This window comes from Lynx canadensis, chromosome F2 (assembly GCF_007474595.2).
Source record: "Lynx canadensis isolate LIC74 chromosome F2, mLynCan4.pri.v2, whole genome shotgun sequence".
Taxonomy (NCBI): Eukaryota; Metazoa; Chordata; class Mammalia; order Carnivora; family Felidae; genus Lynx; species Lynx canadensis.
Genome location: NC_044320.2, coordinates 2,769,087 through 2,791,102, shown reverse-complemented (window position 1 = coordinate 2,791,102; position 22,016 = coordinate 2,769,087). Strand labels below are relative to the sequence as shown.

General features: G+C 56.7%; 1 protein-coding gene across 7 annotated transcripts in view; it reads left to right on the top strand.

Annotated features, from left to right (window-relative positions):
• Positions 1 to 1,007: 1,007 nt before the first annotated feature.
• The window catches only part of DENND3 (DENN domain containing 3), a 52,907-nt gene continuing 31,898 nt past the window's right edge, over positions 1,008 to 22,016 (top strand). For 2 of the 7 annotated variants that reach the window (XM_030303886.1, XM_030303882.1), the window contains exons 1-8: positions 2,317 to 2,552; positions 8,305 to 8,560; positions 9,456 to 9,571; positions 9,985 to 10,127; positions 13,265 to 13,376; positions 17,413 to 17,532; positions 17,748 to 17,966; positions 20,660 to 20,775. In XM_030303886.1, coding sequence (XP_030159746.1) covers positions 2,451 to 2,552; positions 8,305 to 8,560; positions 9,456 to 9,571; positions 9,985 to 10,127; positions 13,265 to 13,376; positions 17,413 to 17,532; positions 17,748 to 17,966; positions 20,660 to 20,775 — 1,184 coding nt within the window. In that variant the 5' untranslated portion in view covers positions 2,317 to 2,450. Of the gene's footprint in view, positions 1,026 to 2,313; positions 2,553 to 8,304; positions 8,561 to 9,455; positions 9,572 to 9,984; positions 10,128 to 13,264; positions 13,377 to 17,412; positions 17,533 to 17,747; positions 17,967 to 20,659; positions 20,776 to 22,016 lie in introns of those variants that run through there. The other 5 variants (XM_030303884.1, XM_030303887.1, XM_030303883.1 and 2 more) reach the window with 5 other exon arrangements.

The window sequence follows — 22,016 nt, the reverse complement described above, 5'->3', positions numbered from 1 at the left end:
AAACAATGTATTGAGGTGAAATCTCACAGCATGAAATTAACCTTTTCGAGGTCAACAAGCTAACAGCGCTGTGCTCCCCCCTATTTTTGCCTCAGTCCCTTATGGCTCAGAAGTGATTTTCATATCTATTTTCTCCCTTGCTCTCCACAGTAATCCTGAGAGTGAGACAGAGCAGCAAGGCTGTTCATCAGGAAGGGGGGGCGCCCACAGCGAGGCCTCGAGCTGCCCCTTCCCTGACTCCAGTGTGGGCAGTGCCGCGTCCCGTGCTGGTGGTCTCGTTAGCCTGGCTCCACGTGCTCCCCCTTCTCGGCTGTGTCCCCTTACGTGCACTGTCTGCCTCTAGGTGACCCTTACGTATGTGGCTTTTCCACCTATGACTTTGATTGCTGGTTGTCTGCACTTCTGTCTCCAGTCCCGTCAGTGCTTTCTCGGGGATGGGGCCAGGGTTTCCGTCGGCACTGTGCAAGCCTCCGCAGCAGGAGCTCCCTGGGGACTCCCGGAAAAGCACAGAGTGAGGATGGAGCTAGGAGCCGCTCGGAGGACGATCTGGCCCTTCTGGGGTGGTGAGGTTGAGAGCGGCAGAACCGCAGCCGGGCCTGGACCCATTTCCTATCTGCCTGGAGTTCTCTTCCTCAAACTCGTCCTTCACCTTCGGCAGGAAAAGGGTCACTGCTCCTGCCACAGCCGAAGGGGTCTTTGCAACAGCTGCCAAGTGTTTACCTCCCCGAATCCTGACCACGCCCAGCAGTGTTTGAACAAACAGGAAGTCAGGAAGTCGAGGCTGTCCCACGGCTCTCGCAGGAGCCAGACTCCAGCCCGGGCCACCGAAAGCCCTGGGCTTTGCCACCTTCCTGGAGTGGCTCACTCATGCTTCCAACCGGTATCAGTGAGCCTCTCTCCCGGGCGCTGGGGATTCACAGATAACTCCACTCTGCCCCGTGCTGAGGCCACAAAAATGAAACGAAAACACCACGAAGGCCAGACAAGTATGAGCAAAATCTGTCCTTTTTTTGAAGGCAGTGATGGTAAGTACTTGTCATGGCTCACCAGTGAGATCCAGGGATGCCGGGCAGCCTCCAGACCTAAGTGAGAACCAGCTATGACTCATGATCAATAATAGGTAACTTAGCAAGTGAAATGCAGATCCTGTGAAGCAGGTTGCGGGAAGTGGGAGCCTCAGCAGGCTGCAAAGGAGGGAGGAGTACCTTTGGTCTCCAGATCCAGGCCCACCCCCTTTTGATTTTGACATTGCTTTGTTCCTTTTCTTCTCAGGCTGATGACTGATGTTTGACATTATCATTAAGAATCTGAGGTCTCAAAAAAACGAATCATAGGTTATTAGAGCTAGAGAAGTTCCTTCGGAATCATTTTCCTATTGGTTTTATAGATGCATATGATGGGGTCCAGGGAGGGGAAGGGATGTGCCCAAGGTCAGCCGGCAGGCAGAGCTGGGGCTGGGACCCAGGTCCCCTCCAGCTTCTGCGTCCGACCACCCGGAACCAAAGCCAGCCTCCTGGGCCCAGCTTGTGGCTGGGGGAGGTCCCTGGTCCAGGATCAGACCAGGTCTGGAGCTGGCAGGTAAGGGCCCTGTCAGGTGTCAGACCCTCTTCAGCTCTGCGCCCCCGGGCTCCATCCATTCCAGGATCACCTAGCCGGGTTTCTTGCTGAATACTGCTCAACCTCTTACTGGACAGGGCCAGTAAGGTTAACCGGGCAGAGTTATTAACCGGGAACGGTTCTTTCCACCCCTTCCACGCCCAGCCAACTCCACAGCCCTGACCCGCAGAAGGGCTTCCAGGAGACGGTGGGGCTGGGGTCGCGCCCGGCCTCGCCTCTCCAAGCCTTCTAGGGCGGGCACGGGACTCGACGTAGCAGGTGACTTTCACGCCATCGACTCCGGGTGCTGGGCGCCATCGCCTGCGCCTGAGGACCCCCGCCTATCGCTGCCTGGGTTCCCGGGGGACTAGGCTGCCGGCCGGGATGGGCGGGGCGGCGCCGGCCGAGGGGGCTGCGCGCGCAGACACTGCGCACGCGCGGGGACCTGCACCAGGTTCGGAAATGACGACCCAGCGCTGGCCCCCGCGGTTGCCCCCGCCCCACCCGGGAGGCCCCGCCCCCACGAAGGCCCCGCCCCGCCGGGCCCAGCTCAGGCGCCGCGGGTCCCGTTCCCAGTCCGTGAGGTCCCGCCCCGTCGGGCCTCCCTCCGGCGCAGTCGGCCCTGTCCCCCATGGAGGCCCCGCCCCCGGAGGCCCAATTCAAGTTTGGCCAGCCCCGCCCCCGCGAGGCCCCGCCCCCGCGAGGCCCCGCCCCCGCGGACGGCTCTCTGCGCGGACCCGGCGGCAGGAGCCGGACGCGCGGTTGCGGTTCCCGGTGGCGCGGCCGGGGTCGAGGCCGGCGGCCCGAGGCGCCCGAGCGGGGTGCGCCCAGAGAGCCGCGGCAGCCGAGCAGCCATGGCGGAGGCCACGCCGCATCCCCTGGCGCTCCCCTCGGGGCTACTGGAGCTGTGCGCGCTGCTGGGGCCCTCCCGGGACAGCCTCCGCGGCCCCGAGCTGGTAAGGGCGGGCGGGGAAACTGAGACGGGGCGCTGCCGGGCGGCGGCGACGGGCGGGGGTCTGCGGCGTGGGGTCGGGGCGCTGGGGCGCTGGGCTGCTGTCCTCCCGGCCGCGGAGGAGTCGCCCGGGCCGCCTTGGGGACGCACGCCGGGGCCGGGGGAAGGCGGGCTGGGGGGCGGGGCGGCCGCGAGCCCGGGTTTCACGGCCCCGCGGAGGCACTTCATTCATTATCGCGGGACTTAGGGCCTCCCCGGCGGTGGGTGCCGTTCCTCGCACAGCGTCGTGAGGCTTTAGGTCGTCGACGGAAGGGCCGCTTTGAAGCGGTCTGTTTAGTCGTTTTGCGAGGACGCCGAGCTGTTCTCACCTGCAGAAAAGGCTGACCCCCGCCCCCCTTTACTCTCTGTGTCCTCGCAGCCCGAGTGACAAACCCTTTTCTCGGAAGGCAGCAGTTTCGGACATTCTCGTTCTCCGAGCTTCTTTTCCTGTGTCTTCACTTTTTCTTATTCTGCAACCCTGGCTTTCTTTGGCATCGGCCTGTGGCCCTTTTTCTCATGGCCCCGGATGTCCGTGTGACTCTGTTTTCGGCGGTTTTCTCTGGCTGGCGGTGATGCGCAGAGCGCTCTACCGGCCAGATACCTGGACAGGCCCTCCCCTCCTCCTGGACGACATCAGTGGGAGGCACCGGAAGACACCTGAGGATTTAGGGCTGCAGAGTTGAAGGGCTGCATGGCAAGGCTAGATGTCGCTATAATTAACCAGACAAACGTCTGTCAATGTCTTGGTGGTTTCCGTGACTTTAATACTGAGCCAGCTTCAGTGGTTTCTGCATTGCCCTCCTCCTTTCTTACTCCGCAAGCCCCTATGATGTGTGCACCCCCTTTTGATCTCTGTCTCCTCTGACCTTCATCGATGGAGTTGTGTCCCCGCCTCTTATTTGCCAAATGGCATTTCCTCCTTTTTCTTCTGGTAGGAAATGACCAGGTTTCAGTTGCTTCTTGGGTGATTACAACACATCTGTTAGTTGCCCCGATGTGGGACGTGTCTTGAGAGCAGGATGAATCAGCGGGAATACGCACCATGGTGCTTTCCTGACCCAAACAGGCTGCGGCGCTTTCCCAGACAAGCGGGCAGTTTGCTACTATGCATATTTAAAAAAAAAAAAAAATTTTTTTAACGTATATTTATTTTTGAGACAGAGAGAGACAGAGCATGAACGGGGGACGGTCAGAGAGAGAGGGAGACACAGAATCCGAAACAGGCTCCAGGCTCTGAGCAGTCAGCACAGAGCCCGACGCGGGGCTCGAACTCACGGACCATGAGATCGTGACCTGAGCCGAAGTCAGACGCTTAACCGACTGAGCCACCCAGGCGCCCCTATTCTGCATATTTTTTAAAAATATTTATTTTTAAGTAACGTCTCTACCCAGCATGGGGCTCGAACTCACAACCCCGAGATCAAGAGTCGCCCACTCTACTGACTGAGGCTGCCAGGTGCTGCTTGGTGACAGGTGCACCCAGGAGCCGAGATACGAGAAACATCTCATAGGGTAGCAAGGTGTCCTGACTTTTAATTTCCTTTCTTGGTTGGGGTGGTGTTTGTTTTGTGAGGATGTGACGAGGACTCCCAAGAATCCAGCTCATTCCCCTGTGAGTTTCTGTGCCTACATTTCCCTTGGCTCCCTGGTTGCTGGGGAGAGTAGGCGTGGGGCATGAAAGGGTCCAAAGGGTCCACGAGCAAGTTGGTCGGGTCAGCGGGGCGCTTTCCATTGCGTAGGTCACTTACATAATTCTTGGGTGTGAAGGCAACATTGTAACAGTTTTCAGTGGCCAGCATCCTGGCTTTCAATTTACAGAGCCTGGCTGTCTCCCAGAACTTGCTGAACGGTGACACCAGCGTTCTTTATCTGTGCCATCCAGTCCGGCAGCTACTAGCCACACATGGCTTCCAGGTGCTTGAAGAGTGGCTGGTGCCACTGAGGCACTGGATTTTAAATTTCATTTCATTTTAATTAATTTCAATTTAAATAGCCACGCAGCTCTTGGCAACGGTTGCACAGCACAGTTCTAGAGCATTAAAAAAAAAAATCTAGGGGCGCCTGGGTGGCGCAGTCGGTTAAGCGTCGGACTTCAGCCAGGTCACGATCTCGCGGTCCGTGAGTTCGAGCCCCGCGTTGGGCTCTCGGCTGATGGCTCAGAGCCTGGAGCCTGTTTCCAATTCTGTGTCTCCCTCTCTCTCTGCCCCTCCCCCGTTCATGCTTTGTCTCTCTCTGTCCCAAAAATAAATAAACGTTGAAAAAAAAATTTAAAAAAAAAATCTATTGTCTTCTGTTTTATTTCCCAAATGATGGCCAATCCTGTATGAAGATCAGTCCTGCTGTATAACCTCACAGAAGTAAATCTGTGACAGTATGAATTAGGGTGTTGTGTGTTTTACTTTTGAATCAGCTCTGCTCGTTTGGACTGAAATGGTTGTTACTGGGTAGGGGTGAGGAAATCAGTGTCTGCGAGAGGAGAGCAGGAACTGGCTGTCACAAGTCTGGGGAGTGGGACCTTGTCTTCCCCGTAGGCGAGGGGCAGTCACAACGCTCTGGGATCCAGGGTGGTGCCTTCAGGAATTTATTCTGATTACACAGTCGGACGTGTGTAAGTACGCATGGGAGAGATTATTCGCCACTGCCTTTGCTCAGGTGGTGCAGTGTGACGAACTGAGAACATGCCAACTGTCCCTCAGTGGGGGATTGGGCAAATATGTTACTGGGTCGTCCCGTGTGGCACTCTACAGTGGCAACAGGGCAGTCAGCCACACTGTATGCTGAAGGGGGGAAGAAAGCTAATGGAACCGTTTAAAGAGGATGATTGTACCTAGGGGGAGAAAATCACAATGTACACGTAAAAGGTGGGAAGAATGTATTCCATGCTGTGCAAAGGATATTAGTCACCCTTTCACAGAATTAGGGGGAAAGCCCTTCCTTTCTATTCTCATTTCTTTTATTTTTCCTATATTGCTGTCAGTGTTTACAAATGAGACTGTAGGGGCATCTGGGTGGCTTAGTTGGCTAAGCGTTCGACTCTGGCTCAGGTCATGATCTCGCGGTTCGTGGGTTTGAGCCCCGTGTCGGGCTCTGTGCCGACAACTCAGAGCCTGGAGCCTGTTTCAGATTCTGTGTCTCCCTCTCTCTCTGCCCCTCCTCTGCTCGCGCTCTGTATCTCTCTCAAAAATAAATATTAAAAAAATTAAAAAAAAAAAAAACAAAAATGAGACTGTTGCGTATCCAGTCGGAAAAGACGGCAAGGAAATATGGCTAGAGGAAAAACAGATGTTTAATGAACTACTGAGTGCCCCATTGGCTGGGTTTTGGCCATTTCACTCTAAGCGACTACAGATAACTGCAGGGAGCACAGCCTTGGGACGTGGGCGCTGTGTCTGCGGATTGAGAGGTTGTGTCGTGCGCGGGTTTGGGGCACCCTGGCTTTGGAAGCAGGCTGGCCGGCCACTCAGGTATACAAGCAGCCCAGTTGTCATCCCGCCCGTGACACCTGCACACAGGTAATACATCCCCGGATTACGTGCGTGGTGATGACAGTGATGTATGGATACAGAGGGTGGAGATGGTCTGTGGGGCTGGATTGGGCCCTTTGAAGAGTGTGCAGGGGTGAAAAGTGGGCGTCAGGTGCAGGAGCCACCGCCCCTTGGGGCAGGTGTCACGTGTGCCCTTTTAAAAGGGGATGATGCCCCCGTTCGTGAGCATGGACAGAGGTGCCGGGGGGCGCCCTGGGCCGGCTGGGAGGAGGCGGCCTCATTCTCACGGCAGAAACCTCACAGGATTCGTTTGTTGCAGAATCTGTACCTGCTCTGAGCCACAGGCGGGGTGGGTGCTTGTTTTGGAACTGTGCCCATGGGGTGGTAGTGGGACTGCTTTTAGAGACCTTTCTGAGGCCAGAGGCCCCATAATGTGGGTTTGCAGAGGGGAGTGAGGGGCAGGGGCCGCAGCGCCAGCTCTGGAGACCCGAGGGGCACTGTCTTTATCACAGGGGAGCATATGGGGGGGAAACTCGGGTTTTAGGGAAATCAGCATGAGCTTAATTTTTGAAACTATAAGTTTGAAGGACCCACCCAGGTATGTCGGGCACAGTTGGGTGTGGTCTGAGCCTGGAAAGAGGTCTGAGCTGGCAGCAGGACCCTGCACGCTGGCCCCAAGTGAGGACACTACATAAGTGTTGAGATTGCCGGCCAGGCACTTGAGGAGGGACTGGGGCCAAGGACTCACCGTGGGGCGGGGCGTGGGGGGTGTGTGTGGGGGGGGTTGGGGAGCACCCAGGAGTGTCGGGCGGAGGAGAAGAGCAGAGTGCAGGCGGCCAGAGAGGTTGCAGGAAAGGGGCCCTCGTTGATGTGTGGCCAGTCTTCATGGATGTAACTGTTCATGGAGGAAGAAGTGACCACACGCACTTTCACAGTTAAGTGGGTCTGAACTGCCGGAGTTTGATAGGAAAGTTTTAGAAAGGTTTTGTATAACTCAAGACACGGATTCCTTTCACGCATGATACACAAAGCTTTAGAAATTCCCCAGTCATACGGATTTCCCGTGTTTGGTCTTTGTTGCTACTGGTGTTAAACTTTTTTTCCAAGTATAGAGCAACTGTTGTCTGAATTTAAATTATACACAGCATAAAAATAAGCGTTTCGAGTTTAGAGTGTATTTCCTGGGGGCAAATGCTGTCCTTGTAGGATTCCTCTCAAGGGTGAGAGTTCCCCTTTGGTCCCACGATTCTTACCAAAAGCGTGACACTGCCTGCCCGCGACAGTCCCATGTGTCCTGGTGACAGTGATGTCCTTCCTGATGCCCTGAGTCCCTCAAAGACCTTTGATTACACACTGCCCACCTCCACCCCAGCCGCCCCCCACCTTTCCACATCCTTGCTACCCAGGGAGTCCTGCCTTTGACTTCTCTGTGTGCCAGCTGGGGGCTGAGCCCCTGCGGCCCTGTCACAGCCTGCCAGCCTTCTCTGGGAGCTCTGCCAGGCGTCCTGGCCAGACAGAATGGGGATCGAAGGTAGTGCCTGTGGCCTTTATATCATTTTAGGGATGAATGAGAAGACAGAAGGTTTTTTAAAAATCTGGTACCAAGTTAAAGTTCGAAAGTGTTCGGGCTGGGTGATGATCCCCCCAGTGTAGACCCCGGGGGGACCACTTGGTCGCTGGAGGAAGGTGTTGTCTCTGAAGCCAGTGGTCCATTTTCTCACCCCTCAGCCTCTGTCCCCAGGTCAATGGTGACGGGACTGCTGGGGGAATGGCCCAGCTGGCAGGGGACACGGTGTTGGCACCCCATTTGTGCTGGTCAGATAGTGTGCAGGGCCCTCCTCACCGGCCCATGAGGGCATGGGGCGCTGGTGTGGGGGCGTGGGGGTTGAGCACTTGACTTGCAACCCCACCTCTTGAAAGGGAAGCTTGGCTGTGGCCTTAGCAGAGCCGGATCTGAACTCGGGTCTGCCTGTCGGCACCGGGCTCTGAAGTGGACACCTTGTGTCACCACCCCTCGTAGCCGCTGAAGAGCCAGGCCCTGCTGGGTGCTGTGACTCGCCTGAACGTGTGGCCCGAGAGGCCCTTCAGCGGCTTCCGTGCGGCCCTCGCTGTGCACATGCTCTGCGGGACAGAGCCGGTGCCCGGTGGAGGGTGGAGGGCACAGAACCAACGGTGGGCACTCAGAAGGTGCACGACAGGGCGCGCACGTGTTCGTATTTCTGCCCGCTTCAGGTGGCCCAGAAGAAGGGGGCCAGCAGCCTCTCTGCTCTCGACCCGGAGGTCCTGTCCATCTTTGTGCCTCCTTTCGTCAGTAAGGAGGACACTCAGCTGGCTGGCACCAACTGTGCTCTGAGCAAGACCAGAAGGCGCTCCTTCAGAAAGAAGAGGGAGAAGCCCAAAACAGAGCCCGGGAAGGGACCCGCTCCGGAAGACGTCAGCGTCCCCAATGGCGTGGACCTGCTCGCCCTGCCTCAGCTCTGCTTCCCAGGTATCCGCTGCCGTGCTTTCCAGCCGCACCGATGGTGCTTTCTAGAAGCCACCTCTAGAGAGTGACAGAGGGGGGCTGGTGACCGCTTGAGCCTTGATGTCGAGCCACAGGACTGGGTTCTCTTAATCTCAGGGGTTTCGGAGCTAAAGGATACACGGACCACTCAGTGCAGGGGTCTCTGGGATAGAGGGTGCCCAGGCCACCCAGTGCCACCCCCAGGTCTTAGAAAACTGAATCCCAGAAGAGGGGCTGTTGGGGTTGCCAGGTGTCGCGGTTTGTAGATGTGCTTTCCGAGGATTTTCACCTTGGACTTACAGTCCCGTCTTCCAGACGTCCGGCAGGCTGGTCAAAATCCCCTCCAGTTGGCCTGTGGCATGTCCCCGGGCTCCCCAGCTGTGCCTGTTTTCTGTGCCCCTGGGGCTGGCGGCCCGGGCTTGCACACCTTCCCCAAACTGGCGGTCCCGGTCGTGGGTGGCCTTTGTTCTTTCCGGTGGTGGGTGAGAAACGCCCAAGGTGCTTTAGAAAAGGCAGACGAGGAACGCGCCGCCGTATCCCGTCTGGGAGTGTCCACCGAGAAATGGGTGCTGTCTCCTGGTCTCCGGGGTTACAGCCCGGGACACCCACAGCCCCTGCCGTGCTCAGGAAACCGTCGGCTCCGCAGGCACAGCCTGAAGCGTTTGTCTGTGGTAGTCCCCGTGTTGTTTGCTAAATTCTGCAGAGCACAGAGGGGGGCAGAGCAGGGGGCGCGCGTGGAGGGGCTGACCCCCAGAGTTAGCGCATCTTGGCATCAAAGCCCCACAGCGATAGTGGAGGGGCGAGTCCCGGAGGCGGAAAGCGGGCTGGCGGACGGCCCCGGCTCTGAGCCGTGATGAGATCTCCTCTTGTCCATCCGCAGGGGGCGTGTGTGTGGCCTCCGAACCGAAGGAGGACTCTGTCCACTTTCTGGTGCTGACCGATGTCTGTGGGAACAGGACGTACGGCGTGGTTGCCCAGTACTACCGACCCCTGCACGTACGTGATTCCGGGGGACCCCCCCCCCCGCAAGTCGGGTCCCAGTGTTTGTTACTGCGCAGGGACACACAGCGTGTGGCAGCACGTGCAGGGAACAATGGCACCGAGTGCGCTCGCGGTGCTGTGCACCCCACCCCCCTGGGCGTCACTCCCCAGCCCCCCTCCAGCCCCCGGCCACCACTCATCTGCTTTCTGCCTCCAGGGACGTGAGGTGCCTGTTCTGGATACCTCGTGTCCGTGGACGTGCCCTGCACGTGGCCTTTGAGCCTGGCTGCTTTCACTCAGTGTGTCGTTTTCAGAGTCCAGCCACGCGGGAGCTTCTCGCTTCTGTCCGCAGACGCCGACACTACTGAGGATAGAAGCCGGGACCGGCTGGGTCGAGAGGTGACACGTGCCTGTGGCTTTCTCTCCAGGACGAGTCCTGTTTCTACAACGGCAAGATGCACTGGGAGCCGTTCAGGCCACCTGGGGCTGCGGCTGGCTGCTTCGTGCCCTTTGCCGTGTGTGTGGTCTCCAGATTCCCCTATTACAACGCCCTTAAGGACTGCCTGTCTTGGTGAGCCCCCCTGGGTGTCTGCTTGTCCGTGAGGCCACTCCTGGCGCTGGTGGGTGGTGGGTGGGCCCCAGTTGGGCCCCGGGAGCACCTAGAAGCTTCCAGATGCTTCTGGATACGCTGGCATGTGGGAAGGTCTGCCAGATGAGGGAGGATGAAGCCAAGCTGTTGGAAGTAAAATTAATGGGATTTGATGTTTGGTGTTTTAAAAAAGGTATATGAGGAAAAGCTCTGTTCCTGGCTCTCTGAGAAAATCAGGAGGCTGCCATTAGTTCTGCTGAGTTCATTGACATTTTAAAAATTACCTTTTTTGGGGTGGAATCTTTAACCGTCTTAGTGCTGATACTGAGAAAGCCTGAGGATATAGAGAATTTTTTTTTTTTTTTTAAATTTTTTTTTTCAACGTTTATTTATTTTTGGGACAGAGAGAGACAGAGCATGAACGGGGGAGGGGCAGAGAGAGAGGGAGACACAGAATCCGAAACAGGCTCCAGGCTCTGAGCCGTCAGCCCAGAGCCTGACGCGGGGCTCGAACTCACGGACCGCGAGATCGTGACCTGGCTGAAGTCGGACGCTTAACCGACTGCACCACCCAGGCGCCCCGAGAATTTTTGAAAAATCCAGAGAGCATCGCGTGGCACGTGACTGTGGCACAGACACGGCCTGCCCCCCGGCCACGTGCGCCCCAGCTGCTTCGTGTTCACGCTCACAAAGTTACAGTCTTAGAGTTGGCGGCGGTTTGGTTGAAGACAGAAGGCGGTCCACAGAGGGTCCCCCTTCCGTCGTCACACCCACCAGCCACCCCTGGCAGATCCCATATTTCTCTGGTTCTCACACCGTGGCCAGAGGGCTGAGCAGGAGTCCATCCGGATCAAGCTAACGGCCTTCGTAACTCAAATTCCAGCACCTTCATGGGGGTGTTTTGTTTTGTTTTGTTTTTTGGAAAACGTGGCTGGTCTGTGGACATAGTTTGGGTCTAGCCTGCGTTTTATTGCCACACACGTAAAACACCTTGTACAACAGAGAACTCCCTGGTCTCATATCAGGGCTGAGTGACTTGAGGGGAAGCACGCGCATTAATGAACGTTTGCCCAGGCGTGGGAAGGGCCAGAATAAATGAGGACATGGTCCCTTTTTATTCATTAACTGATCTTCTTCAGCACTTGGTCCCCAGTCACCTCTTCGGTGAGACGGGGAGGGTTATTCACGCCCCGTCTCGAATGGACAGGCTAGGGCCACGCCACAGCTACCTTCCCTGCTCCACTGTCTTGACACCTGTTGTGCCTTCAGCAGTTGACCCTTGTCGCGTCAGGTGGCACGCTGGCAACAAACACCATCCTGCTTGACAGTAATGGAAGCGGACATTTAAGCTGAAAAGCGTGTCCATTTTCCTTGCTTCTTGGGTTTTCTGTCTCTTTCAATGGCCGTTGCTAAGTGGCCGCAACTAGAAAACAGAGCTAGGGAGAAACAAAGGACAGGAACCAGAAAGGCAGTTTCGAAACACAAATTTATGTATTTTTTTAAAATTTATTTACTGAGAGAGAGAAAGAGAATGGGCTGGGGAGGGGCAGAGAGGGACCGGGTCAGAGGATCTGAAGGAGGCTCCCCGCTGCCAGCACAGAGCCTGACGCGGGCCTCGAGCTCAAGAACCGTGAGATCGCGACCTGAGCCAAAGTTGGACGCTCAACTGACTGAGCCACCCACGTGCCCCAGATTTATGTATTTTTAAAGCCTATTTTTCTGCTATAATGAGACCATGTAAATTGCCTCTGTGGGGACAAGAATTGGGAGAGAATGCTCAGTTATATTTGGGGAATTAGATTGCTGGAAGTGTTTTTTTTTTTTTTTTTTAATTTATTCTTTACAATAAATACAGAGGAGTATTTTTTTTAATTTTTTTAAATGTTTTTATTTATTTTTGACAGAGAGAGAGAGAGAGTGTGTGTGGGGCAGGGGCAGAGAGAGAGGGAAACACAGCATCCGAAGAAGGCTCCAGGCTCCAAGCTGTCAGCACAGAGCCCAGTGTGGGGCTTGAACTCACGAGCCATGAGATCGTGACCTGAGCCGAAGTTGGATGTTTAACTGACTGAGCCCCCCAAGTGCCCCCAGAGAATATTGAATTATCTCCAAATCCCAATATGGACCCCAGGAAGAGTTATTGTTACTTAGGAGCGTAGTGCTTGGCTTGCTGGGCACGCGTGGGCCCTGGCGGTGGGCCGGGCCGGGGTCCGCCCCAGGGGACTGAGGCAGGGTGTCCCAGGCGCTTGGCTGAATTTTGCCAGATGTAGACACCACAGTTAAGACACAGAACATTTTTACCACCCCCCCCAAGGCTCCCTCGTGCCCTGTGGTCGCTTCCCAGCCCCTCTGCCCCTGGCACCCGCTTGTCCGTTTTACGTTGAAATCACATGCATCCGAGCCTTTGAACCGTGGGGGTCCACGTACGCATGGGTTTTTTTTCCGAAAAATACCGTACAGTCCTGTAAATGTATTTTCTCTTCCTTGTGGTTTTCTTAAAACCATTTTCTTTTTCTCCGGCTTGCTTTGTTGTAAGGATACAGCAGCTAAGGCACATAACATACAAAATACCTGTTAATCAGTTATTCATGTCCTCGGTAAGACTTCTGGTCAGCAGTGCGCTATCAGCAGTCAAGTTTTGGGGGAGTCAGAAGTTATACACGGGTTTTCAACTGCGTGGGGGATGGGTGCCTTTAACCCCCGCGTGGTTCAAGGGCCTACTGGACTTCCAAAGTCAGAATGCATTTGGGAAACCAGCTTTGTCAAGTACTTTCCCTTGGCATGTTTGTTCCCCGCTCAAGTATGACACATAGAAAAACGCACGAATTCCAGTGACTTCCCGCTGATGGAACACACCCGTGTAGCCAGCACCCACACCAAGAAACAGAACATGGGCGGCCCCCCCCCCCAAACACCCCAGCTCCCCTGTGCCCCCTTCCGGGCACGCCCGGATCCTGGGTAGCCGCTCCCCGCCCTGTGACATCCAGGTTAGTCTCCCTGTTGCTGGAAAGTTCTGAGCTGCCGGCCCTGGCAGACGCTTCAGCTGGGATTAGAAATGCTAAGGAGGACCATCGGATGCTCAGACTCACTTTGTGATTTTATTTTTTTTTTTTTAATTTTAGTTTATTGACTCATCTGAAGCTCTGTAAAGATTTCGAAGTTGACAATCACATAAAAGATTTTGCTGCAAAGCTATCTTTAATACCTAGCCCACCGCCTGGACCACTTCATTTGGTAATTAAATCTGGAATTACGTCTTTTCTTTGCAAATAGTAAAAGAAGTAAGATGGAGATGGGTTAAATGTTTTAAACTGTTTCTTACGTTTCGGCGTGTTTAAATTCAGCTTCTCAAGTTCTTACAGAATTCTCTATTGTGCTGTTTCTAAAGGTGGTTTGCCCAGCGGCCCGTGATGAGTGGGCGTGTAGCTGGTGATGAACCCCTTTAGTGGTTAAAGAAAAGTGCCTGGCTTTATACTTTCCATTTTTCTCTGTGGATCTGGGATCTGGGATCCCTGGCACGCTCGTTCTGAGACGTAAGCTTGTTTCAGGTCAAGGACGGTTGGAGAAAGGCAGCCCCCGTTCCCCTTTTGCTGAGTAATGGGCCACACTGCTGAGCCGTGATGACTGACACCTGCCTGGCTCAGCATTTTCCAGACTGACGTAACCACAGGGCACCTCTTGTTTTCAAACAGGCACCTGTCAGGTTAGCATCTCGAAGCAGGTCATAAATGTTGACTCCGTTTCACTCAGTCCCTTCTGGAAGATTATACAGACAAATCTTGGTTCTCTGCATTTTGATGATTATTCACACTGGAGAAATCAGTTTTACTTAGGGAAATGTGGTCATGAACTCAGAATGTGCATTTTTAATATCGACCTAAGCCCAGTGGTCGGCAGCAGAGGGTGGGGGGTGGTGGGGAATCCCGCCAGATGCGTTCCAGGCCTGGAGACCAAGCCGTCGCCCGAATGCCTTGGTTCCACTCCCAGAAACCTTTGCAGGGAACATTTATTGGGTTGTGTTGTGCAAGGAACTCATCTTTATTATGTGGATAATTGGTATTTTTTATTGGACAGTGAAATCATCAAAGTTTACGTTCTTGCTCTATAAACTCAACAGGTATTCGCCGAGGACCTGCTAAGTAGCAAACAGAACCGGGTTCAGAACCGTTTGCAGGTTAACTGTGCTTACTGTATTCTGCCTTTGAGCATGAGTAGCATACAGATAGTACCTGTACCAATTTCTGTGCCTCAGAATCTTGGGCTGTTTCATATTTGGTTTTTCCACTTTTACCGCCCCGGTGAGAACGTTTACGGTGGGTCGTTCTTCACGTCTCTTCTCTTCACCCCTGCGTGCCCTCCATCGTCCGCCCCTGAGCAGCCTGCACCCGGCATTTGCTCCCAGGCACCCACGCCCGCTGCCACCACCCCACTCTGGCCCACCAGCTTCTCCCACCCGCGTGACTTGAGGAACCACCGGTCTGGCCACGTCCCTTCCTGACCCTTCGTTAAGTTCATCCTCTGCATAGTGGCTGCAAAGATTGTTAAAATCTGTAAACTGGACTCTCCTTTTGTGCTGAAAACCCAACGATGATTTCTTGCTATATGCCTTCAGCCAGCCTTCCATCTTGGCCCCTGTGTCCCTGTCCAGCTCTGTCACGCGTCCTCACCCCCTTGCTCACTGTTCTCCAGCCACACTGGGGTTCCCTCCGTCCCTCGCGGGTGCTGCCCCAGGACTCTTGTACGTGCTGTTTCTGGAAGTGCAGCTGTCCGTTTTCCAGCTCCTGCTCAGCCCTCAGTTTCTTCGGAACAGCCCCTCGGTGACCTCCCACCCCTGTCTCGCTCTCAGCACCCAGCCCCCTTCCTGCAGAGCTCAGCACAGGCTGCGGTTAGGGCTGGTGCACGTGTGTGTTTTGTCCAGTGTCCATCTCCGCCATTGGACTCCAAGCTGCACGAGGACGGAGGTCCTGCCGAGGGCTGCGTGTGCGCAGGGCTGACGCCACGCCCAGCATCTGCCTCTCCCACAGCTGTTGAGCGAAGCATCAGGGGTTCAGGGGTTCGGATCTGGTCTTGATTTTCACGAACTCGTCGGGACGAGCCGACTTTGGGGCGGGCTTGCCGCCGTGACCCTCCCCTAAGAGTCCTACTAGCTCTGGGGCTCCCATGGACCCAGTGGCCCTGATCCGTCTTAGGGAGTGTTGAGGCACCATGACTGTTCCTAGTTCTGGGGAAATGCGAGCAGTCTATGGAGGCCAGGAGCCGATTCGGCAGTATTTTCCAGAACCCACTGCGAGCGGAGGTCCATTTAGAGGCTCTGCAGCTCGTGCTCAGCTGTAGATCTTGTGTTTTGAGCCGAGTGTGTGGGCGCCTGCTGCAGTTTCCCGTTACTCTGGGGCTGGGGCACGTCTGGTCTGTGCCCCCCTCGGACGGCGCCTGGACCACCGGCCCGAGCGCAGCCCGGCCCCCGGGAGCCCCGCATCCCTGGGCCCCCCGCCGCTTCTGCGCTCACCAGCGGGTCTGATTTTACGGGCTCGCGGATCATGGGTGTTACTGGACGTGCAGTGAGATGTGGCTTTTCCTCCCACTGAACTTGACAGACTCACTCCCTGTGTCGCTTCGTGTGTGGAACCTGGTGTTTCTCTCGGGCTCCGGTCATGCTGAAATTTGGCAAACCTTTTCCTGAGGTGTCTTTCCTTCCTCTGTTCCTTCACCTGCGAGGTGGGTGGGGTGACAGCACCCAGCTGCCCGGGTGCGGGTCTTACGTGCCGTGAGGTCACTGGCACGGCAGCGGACACGTCCCGGGGGCTGAGCGACGTCTCTGGTAGAATCCCCAGCGTTCGTGTCTAGTTGTACTCTGTCGCTGGGAAGCCGGCTGACACAATTATTGTTTGAAATACTTGAGGGGGTTTTTCCTGTACACTTTACAATTATTAATAGTTCATTGTGACTTAGAGCATTTTTAAAAATAAGTTTATTTATTTATTTTGAGAGAGAGAGAGAGAGCAAGGCGGGAGGTACAGAGAGAGAGAGAGAGAGAGAGAGAGAGAGAGGGAGGGAAAGGGAGGGAGGGAGTCCCAAGCAGGCTCTGCACGGTCCGCGTGGGGCCTGATGTGGGGCTCGAACCCACAAACCACGAGGTCAGGAGCTCAGCGGAAACCCAAGGGTCGGATGCTCAACCAGCTGAGCCACCCAGGCGCCCCCACGACTTGGAGCACTTGACTCTGCTTTCACTCGTCCCAAATGAAGAGGGTGTTCCTGTCCACACGAGTCACGCATTTTGCTTCCATGGACCAGTCGGTGACAGGAAGGCAGGCAGGGTGACAAGACGGCGTTGTCAGGAGGCCCTAGCAGACGCGCCACCCGCGGGTTTCTCACACGAGTGTTCACTTGGTGTGGATTGTGGACATTTGTTCTGGAACCTTCTCTGCACCTGGTCTTCCGCGTTGCTCCATTTCTCATCCTTCCACGCTTTGCCTGGTCGGAGCTTCTCTTTCCTCAGATTCCATGCTGCTTGTCTCCGTGTTCTCTCCCACCACTGCTTGCACTCTGGCCTCTCCGTTCTGTGCGTTTGGGGGGCTGCGGGGGCACGGGTGGCCCCAGCGTCTCCCAGACACCCGCCCTCGAGGCTGACCCCCACAGTCAGGAACGAACTTGTCATCGGGCAGGAAGGCCCCTTGGCGGAGGAGCCCCTACGGTGCCCCTACTTTCCCCTTCCATCTGTCACGCCTGTTAACGTAGAAGGGGCGTCTGCGTGTAGGGAATTTGAACTGAGGTGTTATTTTAAGATAATATCGTTTGGAAAAATAGAGTCTTCCTCAACAGTTTCTTGAATTACAGGTCTTCAAGGAGCTTTGACAACTAAATAGAAGATCCTGGGAGAATTTGTAATCTGCAGTGACCCGAATGATAAGGAAAACGTGTACTAGCTAAGATTAACCCGGACATGCTTGCCTTAGAACTTGCGTGGGGGACCATCATTGGGGGGCCATCTGGGTGTCGGCCCGTCGCTGCCAACGGGCGGGTTGCTCGTTAACGGGAGCGCTTGGGGAACCTTGGCTGAAAGAGACGCCAAGTACCCGATTCACCCGTGAGCCTTTAGCAGCGGTTCTGTGTCTCTGGACGGCTCTGGCGTTCTGCGACACGTGAGGTGACAGCGTGAGCCCCCCCAAACGTAGCCTAACGCGCACGCCCGGAGCCGCAGCGGAGCGTTTCGGTGGGTTCGGCCTCCGCCGGGAGCGGCCGCTGGACTAATCGGGGAACGTGGTCGCCGCAGGTGTTCAACATGAAGCCGCTGCAGATCGTGTTTCCCTCCCGGGCGGACCCCGAGAGCCCGGTCGTCGACCTGGACCTTCACCTGCCCTTGCTGTGCTTCAGGCCCGAGCAGGTGCTGCAGGTACGCGACCCTCCGGACCCAGGGCGCCCCCCGCTGCGTGGGCCTCGTCCCGCAGAGCCCTGGGAAGGCTCGTCGTTTCGCTTCAAGCCGACGGGGCGGAGTTCGAGGGGCCCCGGTGGGGGAGGGGGCGGGGGCCGGGAAAGCGACTCCGCCCGGTCGCGGTGGGCGCGTGGCGCCCGGCGGGGCTGGGCTCACGGTGCGGTCGGTCCCCGCAGATCCTGACGTGCCTGCTGACGGAGCAGCGCATCGTGTTCTTCTCGTCCAGCTGGGCTCTGCTGGCCCTGGTGGCCGAGTGCTTCCTCGCCTACCTGCACCCCCTGCAGTGGCAGCACACCTTCGTGCCCATCCTGTCGGGCCAGATGCTGGACTTCGTCATGGCGCCCACGTCCTTCCTCATGGGCTGCCACCTGGACCACTTCCAAGAAGTCAGCAAGGTCAGGCCTCCACCGTCAGCCGGTCGCCCCTGCGGGGACACACGGGCGGCTCTGGGAGCGCCCCCGGGGCGGGCCGGACACACCGGCCCCGGGGGCGGGGGGTGGCCGTCACCCCCGGCCCCGGGGTGTGCTCTGGGCGCCACACGCACGGCGTGCTGTCGCTCGCGGGCCTCGGGGTGCGTTCGGGGCCGTGGTATCCTGGGTGCTGGGACCCCGTGTCCCTCGTGAGGCCGCTTAAATCCCCGGGGCTCGATGGCTTCCCGCCGAACGGCCAGGAGAGCGCGGGCACCCGCCTGGCCGTGGCCGCCTTCTGGTTTTGCGGCGTCCGGTGACGTGCTCGCCTTTGCCGCGCCTCAGTTTCCTCGCCTCTGAGGCGGTCACGTCCTCCCGGGCGGGGCCGTGAGCCGGGACCCTCCCGCGCCCGCCCGGCAGGCGCCTGGGCTCCGCTCGCCACAGCCGGCAGTGCGACTGCCCCGCGTCTGCCGTTGGTCGTGCCGCGGACCCCCTTGCCGTGGACGCCTGCACACGCAGCGTGTGGTTCACGGTGGCGGCGGGCGGGCGGGCCTTGCTGGATCCGGTGGCCGTTCACTCGCTCTGCCTGAGCCGTGACCGAGCGTCGCGCCCTTTCGTGTCCTGGTCATAAATGACACTGAGAGTGCTGGCCGCGTTATTACGGCCAGGGTCAAAGGAGCCAATAGAACAGGACTCGGCATACAGCAGGTGCTTAACAACGTACGTTAAGTGAGCTGACCTCACGGGTTTGGAATGAACGTCGTGGTGTCGTCAGCAGGAAGGGCGGGTTCGGTTTTGTAAAACGCCTTTATTCGGGTAAAATTCATTCACCACGAGGTTTACCCGGTGACCGAGTACAATTCAGTGGCTTCGTGCCAGCTAATTTTGGACCTTTTCATCTCCCGTGGAGAAGCCCTGGGTGCCTCAGCGTCCCCCCGTGCTGTCCTCCGCCTGCCCCTGGCCGCCACCACCTGCCGTCTGTCCCCTTCCACCTGGTTTCATGTCCGCGTGAGGCCTTTCGTGGCTCCCCTCGCCCAGCACAGCCGTTTCAGGTTCATCCACGCTGTCGCCGGCAGCCAGACGTTATTCTTGCCGCAGGACAGGGCCCCTTGTGTGAACATCACGACAGTCCGCTCACCCCTCCGTCGGTTGACGCACGTGTTCTTTCTCCTCTTGGCTGTCGTGAACGTACGTGCACAGCTGTACGCGCCTCACTCGGCTCGGGTACGTGCCGCGTAGGCTGGGAAGGCGGGGTCACACGCGAACTGGCCGTTCGAGAAGAGCCCAGGCTGTGTGTTGTGCAGCGGCAACGTAGGGGCTCCGACTTTCCGCCCTCCTCACCAGCCCCCGTCCCCGTGCCTGTGCTTGTAGCCACCCTGGCGAGCGTGAAGCGGTGTCTGGCTGGGACGTGCGTTTCCCCGGTGACTGATAACGTGCGCACCTTCGTGTGCTTGCTGGCGGTCTGCTCAGGGTCGCTTTCCCGTGACTGTTCTGGGGCTTCCTAAGTGTGCGCAGACACGGAGAAAGGTCAGGGCGACGCCACGGGTCCCTTCCCGTCTCCAGCCCTCATCAGGTGGGGCCCCGCTGCCCTGCTTTACTTGGAACGTTCTGGAGTGAATCCCAGGAAGGTGGTAGGCGCTGTGTTCAGCCCAGGGAGGAGCCGGGTTCTCGCCACGTTCTTGCCAAAGCCAGTGACTCACCAAGCCACAAACACACTTTGGGAGAAGACCATTCGGACCTTCGTGGAAGGAACGGGGGGAAACGTCACCCAGTCTGCCTTGCAAATGACGGGAAAGAAAATCCACGCTCCGAAGTTTGAAAGGTGTAGCTTTTTTTAGTCATTAGGGGAAAAGCCATCTTGTTTCAGACCCTTCGGAGGGAAACTTGGTTGGCACGTTGACCTAACACAGTCAGCATTCGTGAAGGAAGCCCATTTAGGCATTTACTTGCTCTGGAAGGTTTCGGGACGAGCAGCAGCTCTTGCCTGAAGAGCGTGTTTTGTGTCTGGACGTTCTCCTCTGTGGGGCTGGGGTCTTGGAAGCGGTCCCGTGACGGTCCTGTCACCATCTGTGCCGTGACCTGCATTAATGCTCACAAAGGGCACTGTGTCCGTGTCTGGACAGCTTCCTTCGGGCCTCACGTGTCACCGACGTGAGCATCAGGAGGCTGGGCCCAGATGCGACCCGAGGAGCAGGGCCTTCGGAGACTCCGGCACCGCCTTTCGGGGATTCGGGACCCTGGGGCGTGACTCAGGGTTGTGCATCTTGTCACAGATGAGGCCTTTACAAGGAACTCAGACACATATTTCAGAAACTCCAAGTGTGTGTGGTCAAGGAGCCCGGAACCCCGCCCACACTCCATTCCTACGAGGGGTGGAGTTCTGGAATGTTCTCTCCAGGCTCCTGAAGTGGCCGCAGAGTGTCTGCACCAGGGCAGGTGAAAGGCTGATAACGACACATGTGGAATCTTGACTCAGACTGCGCGTGTTTAATCAGATTTAGCTTGTTAACATAACTCACGGTCTAGCCTACATTTTTTGGTGGAGACGACGTAAGACTCTGTGTACGTATTAAATATGGTAACTTAAGTAATTCACTATCTTAGTGAACACAGATGTGTTTTTGTGTTTCTGAAGGTATCTACAAGTTCAGATTCTTACATCAATTTTTACACACTCACAGGAAGCTGATGGTTTAATTCTGATAAATATCGACAACGGGAGCGTCACCTACTCTAATGACGAGGACATCGATGTTCCCGACATCCCTCTCCTGGCGGCACAGACGTTTATTCAGAGGTAAAGGTGGGAATTTCCGCCGTGTGCTTGGAAACGTCTTTGTTCCAGAGCTGTGTTTGCCAGTTCTGAGTTTCTTCTCCGTCTTATGTTACAGATCGATGTCTTTTTGTCATCACAGTTTGGAAATTGTTTGTGAATATCTTATCTATGTATTTATTTCCTTACTTTAAAGTTAGTTTATTTTGAGAGAGAGAGAGAGTGCACCTGTGCAAGTGAGCACGAGTGGGGGAGGGGCGGAGGGAGAGACTCCCAAGCAGGTTCTGCGCTTTCGGAGCAGAGCGCGAGGTGGGGGTCAAACTCATGAACCATGAGATCATGACCTGAGCCAGAATCAAGAGTTGGACCCTAACTGACTGAGCCACCCAGATGCCCCTGTTTGTGAATGTTTTAAAACAGAAGTCATTCGTCCTTATTCAGATCTTTTCTGAATACCAATGGCCCCACGGTCAGGTGATGGTCCCACCCCCCCAGGAAGCCTCCCCACCCTCTCTCTGTGCCCCAGTCATGTGCCTGTGACCTTTGAGGTTCCTTCCCTCCTTTCCTCCTTCCTTCCCTCCTCCCCTCCTCCTTCCTTCCCTCCTTCCCTCCTCCTTCCTTCCCTCCTTTCCTCCTTCCTTCCCTCCTTCCCTCCTCCCTTCCCTCCTTCCCTCCTCCCCTCCTCCCTTCCCTCCTCTTTCCTTCCCTCCCTCCCCCAGCAGATAGGTATTCGGCACCCCTGGGATGCCCCACACCGGCCGGATTTGTGTACTGATGATCGTTTCTAATCGTTCACTTTTGCCTGATCATCCGAGTCAGACATTTTAGCAGGGATGGGCGCCAGGGCCTGGTGCTGTGTCTCCAGTGTACGCTGGGGTGGAGCACCCCCCAGTGGGATGGGGTTCTCGCCCTCAGCCGTGTGGCGTGTGGTGGTGTCAGAATTCTAGAATACACGCAGCGGGTGGCCTTCTGCTTGGCCAGACCCCGCAGTGGTGGGGTGCGGTGTCTCCTGTGGCCTCAGCCAGGGGAGACTGCCTCGTAACGGGGGCCGAGTCGCGTGTGGTCGCTGGCACGTGTGTGAAGGTGCCGACGCCTTCCAGGTGGTGGTTACCTGACCGGTCGGCCGGGGTTTGCGGGGCCGGGATGTCCGTCTCCAGCGGCGGCTTCTCATCGCTCTCGGGGCGGACCCAGGGCGCTCCCCGACCCGCCCCGGCCCTGCTGACCGCTCAGACCTGGTCTCAGCCCGCCCCGCCCCTGCCTCAGCC